Source organism: Myotis nattereri (assembly GCF_964212035.1).
Source record: "Myotis nattereri genome assembly, chromosome: 7".
Taxonomy (NCBI): Eukaryota; Metazoa; Chordata; class Mammalia; order Chiroptera; family Vespertilionidae; genus Myotis; species Myotis nattereri.
The window spans coordinates 16,936,671-16,949,712 of NC_138082.1; the positions used below are offsets into that span (position 1 = coordinate 16,936,671).

General features: G+C 36.7%; 1 protein-coding gene across 1 annotated transcript in view; it reads right to left on the bottom strand.

The window, feature by feature from the left end:
* Nucleotides 1–13,042, bottom strand: part of ERBB4 (erb-b2 receptor tyrosine kinase 4) — a 925,368-nt gene that overhangs the window by 153,490 nt on the left and 758,836 nt on the right. The window contains exon 21 of the mRNA XM_081095735.1: nt 5,648–5,833. Within this exon, the coding sequence (XP_080951861.1) occupies nt 5,648–5,833 (186 nt within the window). The remainder of the gene's footprint in view (nt 1–5,647; nt 5,834–13,042) is intronic.

The following is a 13,042-nucleotide window of genomic DNA, read 5'->3' on the forward strand; positions in this document are numbered from 1 at the left end:
AAAAAAAAAAAAAGAGGGGGGGATCCAGCCCAAATGGAAGTGGGTATTTGAGTAAATAGGCTGATATTTCTCTTACTTTCATAGTCACTCTTGGTGAGAATTGAAAGCAAAGAAAAAGAAGCCACTAAGTTATTGAAATAGCTATTTATAAAATACTGGTCTTTACTCAGACTCTGATACTCATATTTTACAGACATTTCTAAAACAGCTCTCTTTTTCATGGTTTTCAGGCTATAACTAATAAAGGGAATTGTTTTTAAACACTCTATGTTCTAGGAGCTGAGCCAGGGACCTTCAGTAGGCTATTTTATTTAATCGTTGGAAATCATTATGAGGAAGCATATTTGTTTTTTATTGCTGTAAATAATAACCACAATTTTAGTGGCTTGAAACAAAACAAATTTATTTTCTTACAGCCCTGGACATCAGAGGTCCAAAATCAGTTTCACTGGACTAAAAAGACGTGTTGGTAACCTGGGTTTCTTCTGGAGGGTCTAGGGGTGAATGGGTTTCCTGCCTTTTTTGGCATCTAGAAATAGAATAAATTCTTCAGCTGTGGCCCTGTCCTTCATCTTCAAACTCATCATCCAAAACTGTTTCCAACTTGATATCTTCTCTCTCTTACTCTGGCCCTTCTCCCTCCCGTGTACGTAGAAGGTTCTCTGGATGCCACTGGGCCCACCTGGAGAACCCAGGATCATCTCCCCATTTTAAAACCCTGATTTTAATCACATCTCCGCAGTCAGTCCCTTTTAACATGCCAAGAAACATTAATAAATTCTGGGGATAGTACATCACATCTTTGAGGATAAGGGGTTGATTTTCAGTCTATTGCAGGTAGACACTATTCTACTTACTTTACAGATGAGAAAAAATATAATAATTAACTCCACTTGAGAAATACAATTCAAAGAGACTAAATAACTTACCCAAACTCACCAAAAAGTGGTCATTGACATACTAATGTAGGTCCTTCTGACCCTAACGCTGTTTCTACTACACAATTCTGCCCCCAAAGTAGAAAGAAAAAAAAAAAAAGATCAAGGAAAGTTTACTTCCTTAAGAGTATATTTTTAAATTGTTTCATTGGTTAAAATATTTATTAAATAATTTTTAATATATTTTATTTTTTTACAGAGAGGAAGGGAGAGAGGGATGGAGAGTTAGAAACATCGATGAGAGAGAAACATCCATCAGCTGCCTCCTGCACACCCCCTACTGGGGATGTGCCTGCAACCAAGGTACATGCCCTTGACTGGAATCGAACCTGGGACCCTTGAGTCCACAGGCTGATGCTCTATCCACTGAGCCAAACTGGTTAGGGCTTAAATATTTTTATTGAATGGCTACTATATACTAGTAAATAAGACTTAATTTAGATGCTGAGAGGATTTATGAATCAGGCCTAGTCAGCCCCAGAAATCTCCTACTTTAGCCATATATTTCAATGCCTATAACTCCTAATTATACATCTACAGACCTGGACAAACTCAACTATCTAGCTGACAACTCCAGTTTCATGTTCTATACAGTTTTTCAATTTGCCGTATCTGGAACTGAACTTTGGAATTCTTTCCCTACAAATAAGTTTAATCTCTCAGCCTTCTCCACTTTAGGAAAGAGCATCGCCCTGCTTCTCTCCCTCATAGCCCACAGCTAAAAATAATCAAATGCCTGAAATTTGTCTCAAAAATGTACCCTAATGCTATTTATGTTTCATTATTTTCATTAGCCCCAGACTTCTACCTGGTATCTTCATTTCCATTCTTATATTGCCTCAATCTATTTTCCATACACAAACTCCTCTGAACATAAATTGGATTATGTCAATTCCATGGTAAAATACTTCAATAACTACCTGCTACATTTCAGGCATACCTTGATCTGTTTAGGACATTTGTGTGCCTGTTGTCCCGGAGTAAATAGTAATAGAGCCTCCATTCACTTTTAACATTATTCCATTTAGACAATAATTTACATAGCCACCCTATATCAGGGCTTTGTGTAATCTTTTCTCTGCTTACAATTTCTTCCCAGAGCCAGAGCCTTTTTTCCTTAGGACTCACTGGGGCCTGCTCTGGAGTCTCCCCCATAATTACTTTTCTTCAAAAGCTGAACCACAGTGTTTAATCCTATACTTAATTGTTTTGTTTGTTGAATGTCTGTTCATGCTATTAGGGTATACAGAGAGAAGCAGGCCCATGCTGATGGTGTTTACCCCTAGACACTTCAGTCAGCATAGAACCTGGCACATGGTGGGTGTCCACACAATATGCATTGAAGAATTAATGGCTAAGTAAGCTTGCCATACAGTCAGGGAGTTATGTAAACACACAGTATACCATTTAATAATAAAAATGTGTTCAAGACACCAATGACCAAAACTAATATGGAAGAGGAAGAATTACTTCTGTTTAAAGAGAGAGGTTGACTAGGGAAGGCACCATAAGGGGAGGAAGTCCAATTGGTGCTGATGAATGAAAAAGAAACTATGAGAAAAGATTTCCAAGTAGAAGAGATGGCATTTGCAAAGGCAAAAAGGTTTAAAACAGTGATTATTCAGGGAACTCAAAGCAGTTTCTTTTATTAGAGTATACAGTCTTGCATAAATGATATATTAATGCCATGTATCCCTAAGGACAAAACCTAAATTATGGAAAACACTGCAGGAAATATAGAGAAGCACTAAGAAATTTGAAACTTAGCTTTGTTTTCATGTACAGCACTAGGATGCTTTGAGAATTCTTATTGCATATTTAGCTCACCTTATAAATTATAGACATTCTTAGATAAGCAAATCACTTTTTGAAGAGTTATATTTGAAACTTCATTACCATAAAGAATCCTCCCAGTAGTGAGTTTGTCATGCAATATTCACAAAATTATAATACATAATCCATAAGAAGCTATATTGAGATTTATGGTATATAAAACTAAACTGGGATTTTCCTTCAAATAATTCTTTTAGTTTTCATTTTAAGAGTTATCTCAAATTTCTTCTTCGAGATATGTATTCCTATTCATTCTTTGATTGCAAAAAAAAAGAGGCTAAGACTACTAAATTAACGTTTTCACATTTATATTATTCAACTACAAAGATGACTATAACTGTATGATTTATAGAATATCAGGTCATATTTAAAAATATATTTTTATTGATTTTTATTGATTTCAGAGAGAAAATGAGAAGTAGAGAGGAATAGAAACATCAATTGCCGGGAGCCAGTCCATCCTTGCTGTTTCAAGGGACCTGGCATATATGGCATACTGTTCTTAAAATGTTTGCTCACCTTCTTGGCGCTATGTGTTTTAATCAAGGTTTCCTCTCTGAGAAAGGTTGTTTCCCCAGGTAGGGATTTTCCCCTGAAGTTAGGGAGGGAATAAAACCCCTCAACTAAGTGCCAGGCGGGTAATTAATCACTTTAACTATGAACAATCAAGCTTAAGCTACATAATCTTTACTCCCTGGAATGGAGATAAGAAACGCCCTAACCTTTGTAATAGAGATTGATAGGATTGAATCAACTGGTATAAATACAGATGTAACAAGACAGCGAGAGACAGAACTTAGAAAACAGAACCAAGAGGCACAGAACTTAGACACAGAACCTAGAGAAGAACCTAGAGAGAGAACATGGCAAAAGATCCTGGACAGAAACTGGCCACAGAACCTAGAGACAAAACCTAGCGAGAGAACCTGGCTGAAGAACCTAGAGACAGAACTTGGCTACAGAACCTATAGAACATGGCAAGAGAACCTGACTAGAACCTGGTGACTGAACCTGGCTGGAGAACCTGGACAGAACCTGGCTGGAGATCCTAAGCAGAACCTCTCTGGAGATCCAGACCAGAACTTGGCTGGAGATCCTGGCTGGAGATCCTGGCTAGGCTGCTGATCAAGTGAACACTGTCTCCGTGTCCTTCCTTCTTCGCCGACTCCATCTACGCCTTTGGGAACCCCTGGACCTGCTGGGGTTGGACCCCGGCATTCAATAATGAGAGAAAATCATTGATTGCTGCCTCCTGCATGCCCCACACTGGGGATGGAGCCTGCAACTCAGGCATGTGCCCAGACCAGGAATCAAACCATGACATCCTGGTTCATAGGTAGATGCTCAACCACTGAGCCATGGCAACTGGGAAATCAAGTCATATTTTGATGTAAGAGTTGAAACAGTGAATTAAAACTCAACTCAGGGGTATATATCTAGAAGGAGAAGTTTCTTCAAGAAATATCCTCGGTATAGATAACCATAAATGGTTTCCTAAACATAAAACATGTATACCAGAAACTGAATACTGGTGGACTACAGGACATGAATGCTTTATTTGGCTCTCAGAGCAGTTCAAAGTTTGAGTCAAGATTTAAATTTGGAGAAGTCACATAAACCATCCAGTTCTAGTCCCTCTTTTAAAAATTGAAAACTGAGAATACTGGTGGGAAAACCAGTCTCCTGCAGGGGTGTAGTTGCTCTTAAGTTCATCAGAATCACCTCCCCCATCAGCCCAGGTTCTGAGATCCAGGCCACTTCCCTCATGTATGTTACATACCTGAAACCTTGTGCCAGACCACTGAAACCCCCAACTATTAAAGACCAATTAGCACTATCAAAATGTCTAGGAAACTATTCAAAATTTCACATTTTGTAATACTGAAAATTGAATGTACATGCTATTTTCAAAAATCATCTAAAAATGGGACAATTAAGACATTTAATCTCTTCTTCCTTGGGTTTTGTTTGTTCACTAAATAGCACCAAAACAAATAAGAAGCCAAACAAGTCCAGGATATATCTTCAACACAGGATATATCTTAAACACAGGATATATATTAAATCCAATCTCTGTGAGGACCTAGGGACCATGAAGCCCTCTTAACACCCACCTGCAGCTGAACCTAGGACTTGGTTTTATTTTTTCAGACTTTCAAGAAAAATTTCACTTCACACAATAATTTCATGCCTTACATTTTTAAATCATGGAACCAGACAATGTTCTGGGGCTTTTTAATGCACCAAAAATTTTAACAAGTTGCTATACTCACTTTTTTTTAAAAAGGATTCACCACTCCACAAACTTTTTTGGACTGGGTCCTTTCCATGTAATTTTTATATTGCTTTCCTTTCCTTGTATATGCACAGCAAACGTTTTATGAAGATATCAATTTGTATGTTATGCTTGCCTCTTCAGAATAAATTGAAAAATCTGTGTGTTTCTGTCTGAGCTCTCTTTGAAAGGGCTTTTAAGGGCTTTTGTGCAGTAGGACCTGACATTGCAATTCCAAGGCACAAGCCTCACTTAGGTTTTGTTTGAGAAATTGACGTATTTCTCTAGCAGTGGAGGTGAGGGTGAAGCGTGATTTCCTTTTCCTTTTCCTTATCAAACACAGGTCTATGTATTTTTCCCCTGGCTGGTAAGCTATTTCTTTTATTCTCTGGTCACTGTAACAATCCAAAAATATATAAGTATATCATGCCTTTGATCTGTGGTTTGAGTGTAAATACTTCCCTATACTCTATCTTTTAATTGCAAGCATAATATACTTAAATAGATAAAAAATTTGACATGTTTTCCATATCGAAACAGTTCTAGATCAGGAAATAGAAAGCTAGAGAAGTCACTTCCACAGGAAGGGATGGACACGTACCTTAGCTATCTGGACACACCAGTTAAGCAGCAGCTGGGAACCAATGTTATCCTTGTGTTCGTGGACGTAATCCAACAGGCAGCCGTGGGGCATAAGCTGTGTCACCAGCTGAATGGTGGGGCTCAGACACACCCCCAACAACCGGACTAAATGTGGATGGTCCATACTTGCCATGATCAGAGCTTCCTGTAAGAAAAAATATAACACCATCATTTCAATTCAAAGTTCTTTACAAATATAGTTAGTTGCACGGCACTAGTGTGGCTAATAAGGATTTTGAAATGCATTCTCACTTAAGAAATCAATTAAAAATAAAGACATTATGTTGCTATGATATTCTTAGTGATTTAACTCAAGTAAAATTAAATAAAAAATAAACACTATGCATGTGTCAAAGTAGAAAATACTTTAGAATAAGTGAATATGAATTTAATAGCAGTGTTTTCTCTTTTGTAAGACAGAGTATATTAATTGTTATTTACTACCAAATAAGTTGAAATGGAATCCTGCCTTATACCATGGATTTTTCACCTTTGGTCTTTGGTTCTAGAGTACAGTAATTTATATAGATACAGTTATTTACATGTAGAATAAGGTGATGCAAACTTAAGTCACCCATTATTCATAAGCAATATACCTATTGTGTATTTATGTGAAAAATAAACATTTTAATAAATATTTTTCCTAAGTCAGCCTTAACTCAAATTTATTTTATTTTCAAAATTATAAGTGACATCTTATTCATAGAATTATAAAATTTGAGAGCTAGTTGAGACAAAAAAAAATGTTTATTCCAAATTCATTAAATAAGGAAACATTTCTATTTTTATCATACTTATAAAGGCACTTTTGCTTAATGGATATAGATTTTAGTGTATCCTAAAGTGAGTTTCCAATGAAAAGTTATGGAAAATGTCTTTATATGAATTTGAAACAGATATGACATTACACACACATACCCCCCCACACACACAAACAGGGGTATGATACATATATGACGATTATTACAATCAGTTTACCTACATGAAGGTTTGTTCATTGTACTTGAATAATTTCTGTAGCTTTAAAATTTTTTCAAACCAAAAAATCGAGGACAGAAAGCTATATTGAACTTCTTTTTAAGATGGCGTAGCAAATTGAATACACACATTTACTTCCATTTGCTCTTAATTCCAATTTAGTAACAATAAAGGAATTAATAAAAAGCCAGAAACCAAATATCATACAGATGAAGCAACAAGGAAAGAATACTAGAAGTAAGAACTGGCTTGGCAAACATAAGAAATCTGAAGCCTAACTTGGCAAGGGGGAAACTGAGAAGAAATCCGATTGACACCAGGGGCATACACAGGCGTACACCACCAAACGCGCCAGGAGTGTTAGCACCATACGCCTAGGTAAGCCGAGCAGGAGGGCAGGCATGACTTGCGCAAGATCGCGTCAAAGTATATTTAGGAACAACTTGGACTACTGATCTATTCTTCCCTCCATCCTTAGGAGAGAGTAACAAAAAGCATTGTGAACTGTACTATTAGGCACAATAGAAAGAGAAGGACTCTGGCAAAAATATTAGACTTATGTAAATTAGCAGATGCTGAAAATTGGGCGCACTCTCTAGTTCCTTCTTCCAGATGGAGCTATGGCTTCAAAATTCTGAGTTTTGTTTAAACCTTGAATTCTATACCCAGGAAAATGTTAACAAGGTGAGTAGATATACAGGCATGTTCAGACATATCTGTTCTTAAAAAATGTTATCTCAGGTGCTTCCTTTCTCTGTTAGATGTGCGTATTAAATAAAGAGTACAGTAAATTGAGGAAACAAGGAAATAGCAGTGATGGAATATTTCAGAATAAAGGATGTGCAGCAGAATGAGATAACAACGTTCAGGCTGGAGTAGAACATGTCACTCTGAAAAGGTGATCCTAGAAGATGAAACTGATAGAATACCTAGTGAGATCACAGTGCATTAAGAGCACCCGGCTGGTGTGGCTCAGTGGTTGAGCATAGACCTATGAACCAGGAGGTCATGGTTCAATTCCTGGTCAGGGCACATGCCTGGGTTGTGGCTCAATCCCCAGTGTGGGCATGGAAGGCAGCCAATCAATGATTCATCATTGATGTTTGTCTTTTTCCCTCTCCCTTCCTCTCTGAAATCAAATATATATATATATATATATATATATATATATATATATATATATATATATTAAAGTACAATAAGAGCATATCTACTTTTCTAGCAAAGGGGAAAATCAAATAGTGATAGATATATAGAAAAGTAAGGAAAAAGGAAAAGAATAATTTGATGTGAAACAAGAATTGCACTAGAAGATAATTGTATTTACTACAGAACACGGCTGGAAATAGTTATATAGTCATAACAACGTAAACACGAAATGCTGAAATAAGCAAACATCATATGACTGAATTGGAAAATGAGGGGCAGGGAGGTACACTTTAGCAAAGTGGTGATGGAAAGGGTGTAAAAGATATATTCCTATTTTAATACTATATGATGCATAAAACAAAAAAAAAAACAAAACAGGAGTTGACAGTATAAACATATTATTTAGATATATGGAGCTAAGCTACAGGAGAAATTGCCAAAAAGTTGGAAGTGATTGCTTTGGTCCATGGAAAATGGGGTCGGAGAAGGGAGAGGTAGGTAGCTAGAGACTGCTGTTTTTCATCTTTAGCCTTGAAGCAGCACTTGGCTTTTATTGTTATTATCTTAAAGCTATTTCTGAGGCCATTATTCACTTTTAACCTCCACTACTGTTTTAGCAGTGTTGAGTTCAGTTGAGTTTAAAGATTATTCACAATTATGGGGTGTGTCTGGTGGAGTATATAAATTGACTGAATCTAGCCAGAGTCTTAGGTGAGGTGTAACATTTTAGTGTTTGAGTAAGTACGGGTGGGACAGTATGGGCAAACGCCTGGAGAAAGGAGTGATTCAGGTCCACACAGAAGAAATAAGCTGGTAGGATGGTATCAGCTTTACTCAAAGAACTTTGTTTTAGAGTCAGTTTTGCAGAAGTTGAAACCGTCACTTCCCAGATGCTTCCAAGTAGGTTAGGTCCTCCAATTCCCCTTTCCCGAGACACCCCAGGAACCAGGCGAGTCAGAACACCAGCTTCTATGCTTCCTGGCTGAGACCACCACAACAGCACCTTGAAGATGGGAAGCCCAGAGAGGCATCACCTCTGGCAAGGGCACTGGCATTCTCAGGGGTGCCAGTCAACAGTGCCAGGGCTAGGACCTCTCAGTGGCTCCACCTGGGGGCAAGAGCTGGTAAGAAAGGACAAGGACCCTGTAGATACCACAGGGTGACTGAACTAGGAGACTGGTTTGTGAGTGTGTATGAGACACCCAGGAACATCCCAAACTATTTGGGAAAGGTTTACTGGGGACTGGAGTTTCTGCAGAATCAGCAAAGCCAGAAACTTGAGTTATTACGATTGATGTGGCCCCAGCTAGATCAACACTTTGGTTTTACTTACTGTATATTTCAGTAAACATGTGAAGTAAAGCAAACCACTATGGTTACAGGAGAGTGCAGAGAGGAATGACAGCCAAGTTAAATGACCTGTTATGCAATCCAGTACTAAGACTAGTTGATTAATTCAACATTAATTAATATTAAGAGTGTAAGTCAGAGGGTTCATGTGCTGATATGCACACATAGAAATATGCACACACATCAGCGAATAAGCAAAACATACAATCAAATGAGTATCTAACTTAGTCAAGTACCAAATTAAATATTTAATTAGCCACTCAATATCAGCTATCTCATTAACTTAAATGTAACCTCATTGTATTCTCTCTATTTTTCTTCTCTGGTAGCTCGTCTTTCATGTGCATAAGGGTCACCTACGTTTATCCCAAGTGTAGCATTCTTGATCCCACTCCCAGAAAATCAGGTGCAGAAATGGATCAGAAGTCTTGCACTTGTATCAAGCTCCCTAGATGAAGCACCGTAGGTAATAGAAAACTCTGAGAACTTCTAGAATACCTCCATTCAATCTGTGTCTCTATAATCTATTTCAAAAGCAGTAACATGCAACAGTGTTTTGATCCTTTTTATAACCCTACAAAGCAGTCAAAAGAAGTAGTAATTCTCTGCTGTAAAATGAGGGTGAGTAGGATTGCTGCCTCAGATCAGCTCCCAAGTGAGTAACAGGGTCAGTTTTAAGACTCCAGCTTTCTGATTCTTAGCACAGTGCTATTTATTATGACAGTGAAAATATGATTATTTTTACTTCGGTTCCATCAGCACTCCTCACTGTAGATGCTTGTCTTTTAACAAGAAGACAGCCTCAGACACCTGAATTAGCCATACCTCTATAAATGGGGTCTAATTCTACTTTAGTTCCCAAGAAGCAACTAAAGTCAAACAAGAAATCTGTGCTTACAGTTAAACTGCTATCACTTATGATATTCTTTTTCAGAAAAAGACAAAAAAAAAATCTCTCTGATTTCCTAAGAGTGTTATCTGGTACAGACCATTTCTTAAGATAAAGAAAATAATAAAATGTCAGGTAAAAGAGAGATTTTGAGTTTATTTCAAGCTTCTTTTTAGCATGGAATATATAAACAATAGGTGTGTTTTTTCTTTCCAACTCAAGGAGTAATGATAATTCTATTCTAAATATGCATTTGAAAAGTTTACATCAGCAGAATGTGAAAAAATCACTTGAAAGTTCTCTCTAAAATATCTATTAGTAAGTCCTGGCAAAAAAGCTGGGTTGTATTAAGGAAAATTGCTCATTACACTACAAAGAGTATTTGAAACAAAATTGCAGAGTATTTGCATAATAGTTCTCTTCTTTTTTTTTTTGAGAAAGAAAAGATGAACAAGACACTAATTGTAGGTTTTATTTTTTCATAAAGAAAATAGCAGATGGCTTTTTTGAGGGATAGGGAAATAGATAAAGAAATGAGAATATAGATTCATTTAGAGCGATGAGTGTGATGCAAAAGAAAAAAAAAATCCAGTATTTTAATAATAGAGTGTTGGGTTTCAATAAATCACTCTGTGTTAAAACTAATAATGTGTGCTGCTCCACATTTCGTGTGGCCCATAGAAAGAATTTTGGAGTCTTTGCTGCTGTCACTAAAAAAATATCACCAAGGCCACTGGAATAAGTATAATTTGACAGGTGCATTATCAGTTTTCCCAGAAATAAAATTATTAACCACCTTTGTTTTCCCTTTCATACATATTTTTCTTGGGGTGAATTAAAGGATTTTCTCATTGGATAGGGTGGGGGGAGGAAGATGTAACAGGTACTACACTGAAAACTAAAGCATGAACATTTTTCTTTATAATGAGGTCTGGTTTGTATAAGGACATTTTTTAAAAAAATCACCAAGGGACGACCAAAATCTCTGAAGCGTGTATGCCATTTTTTCTCTAGCTTATGCTATTTGTTTCTCTATTTTGGTCTGAAGAGAAGACATTTCTCTACAATAATAAAACTGAGCAATGCCATTTGTCACATTAAGGCATCATTTTGGCCAGCCTTCAGATGTTTATACCTTGCCACTTAAACTTGTTTTCTCACTCATGTTGGTGAACGGTTTCACAAAAAGAAAATAAACACACATATGGCCACTGAAAACTGATGGGCTATTCTGTTTTTTTAGAAATGTTAACTTCAGCCAAACTTTTACTGTTTCATTATATCTATGGGCCATTAATTCAATACCCTCCAGCCGAAAATGGAGAAAAAAAAATATCATTGTAGCAGGGATAAGGAAGATTAAAAAGGGAAATAAAGAAGAAAAGATACACAATTAATGTAGACATATAAAACTGTGCTTAATGCAAGAGTCAGCACTTATGAATGCTCCAAAGGAAGGTTCCTAAAGACAGTGATGGTGATGAAGAAAACAAAGAAGATAATGGCGATGGCACTGATGAAAATGAAATAAAATCATTGGTCCATAATAATGTTTTACAAACCTGTTTTGCTGCAGATGCTACCCAGACAATAAAATAAATGAAATCTCCATTTCTTCCCTCATGTCTAGAATAAGTAATAATTTACTTGTGCAAGTAGTGAGTAGCAATTAAGCTGAATTAATGCCATCAATTTAAGTTTGTCCACATTGCTCAGTGGTTTTAGCAATCCTCCCAATCTTGGGTACATGTTTGTGGCTCGAACAATCCAGATTAGGATCTTCCCAACTTTTAGAGCCATTCTTTTCTTCCATTTCCATTCCACAAGGTTCACCCATTGGGAGGTCGAAACTTAGCTTTAGATATTACTTAGACATGCTACATGATGAAGAACTCTGAGAATAATTTCACACAAGGTATAATTCTACTTTCTCACTATGTTCTCTACATTTCCTTTACTCCTCATTGGACTGAATTTCCCTTCATCCTCGTTTTATGTTCTTATCCTTCTGTTACGTATTCATCCACTTATTGAAGACCTGGCACTGATGAAAATTGGGTCTCAAATATCATCTCTACCCTCATGAAGCTTTCCTTCTACCAAAAGAGCCAACAAATAAACAGAAAAACCAAGTAAATATAAAATATATGTATAAATAACTAAGTTATATTAAGAATTATGGAGAAAATAAAGAGGTCATTGTGATGAGTAATAAAATGGTGTTGAAGAGCTACTTTAGATAGGGTTAGTCAGGAAATGTGTTCTGAGATCTGAATTATGAGAAGAAGCCAGATAGACAGATGTGAGGAATGAGCCTAAGAACTTGGCAAATTTTTTTAACATTTTTTTTCTTTATTGATTAAGGTATTATATATGTGTCCTTATTGCCCCTATTGTCTGTGTCCATTGGTTAGGCTTATATTCATGCATACAAGTCCTTTGGTTGATCTCTCTCTCTTACCCCCACCCATATTTTGGAAGGTCTGAGAAAGCTAATGTGCCTGGTAGGGGCCCGATCATGAAAGGACTTGCAGTCATAGGAAGAAGGCTGAAATGATTCATAATTTTTAAATGCCCGCTTTCTGCGATGCTTCTTTTCTCTCCTAGCCAGCACTCCATTATTAATGATTTCAATGAAAGCATTTGCCATCATCATATGATCTTTTCCCATTGATTTTTCCCATTTTGCCACTCCTTGGCCAAAGGGTATTGCCACCACCTGAATACTCAAACTTTTAAATGTTGTTAGAGAAAGGTATAGATTCATGGGGATTTGACCTAAATCTTCTGATCTGTTCCTCCTAAAATAGCTCTCTGTTTCCATTTTTAATTTCTTATTGACTCTTTATCACATTAATTATTATCTATATCAATGAACAGAAAAATAAAATAAAAAACTTTCTACGTTTCACAATATTTACTCTGTAAAATGTACTCTTGACATCATTCCATTTTGTCTTCTTTAATCATTTTACCAGTGTTTCCTTC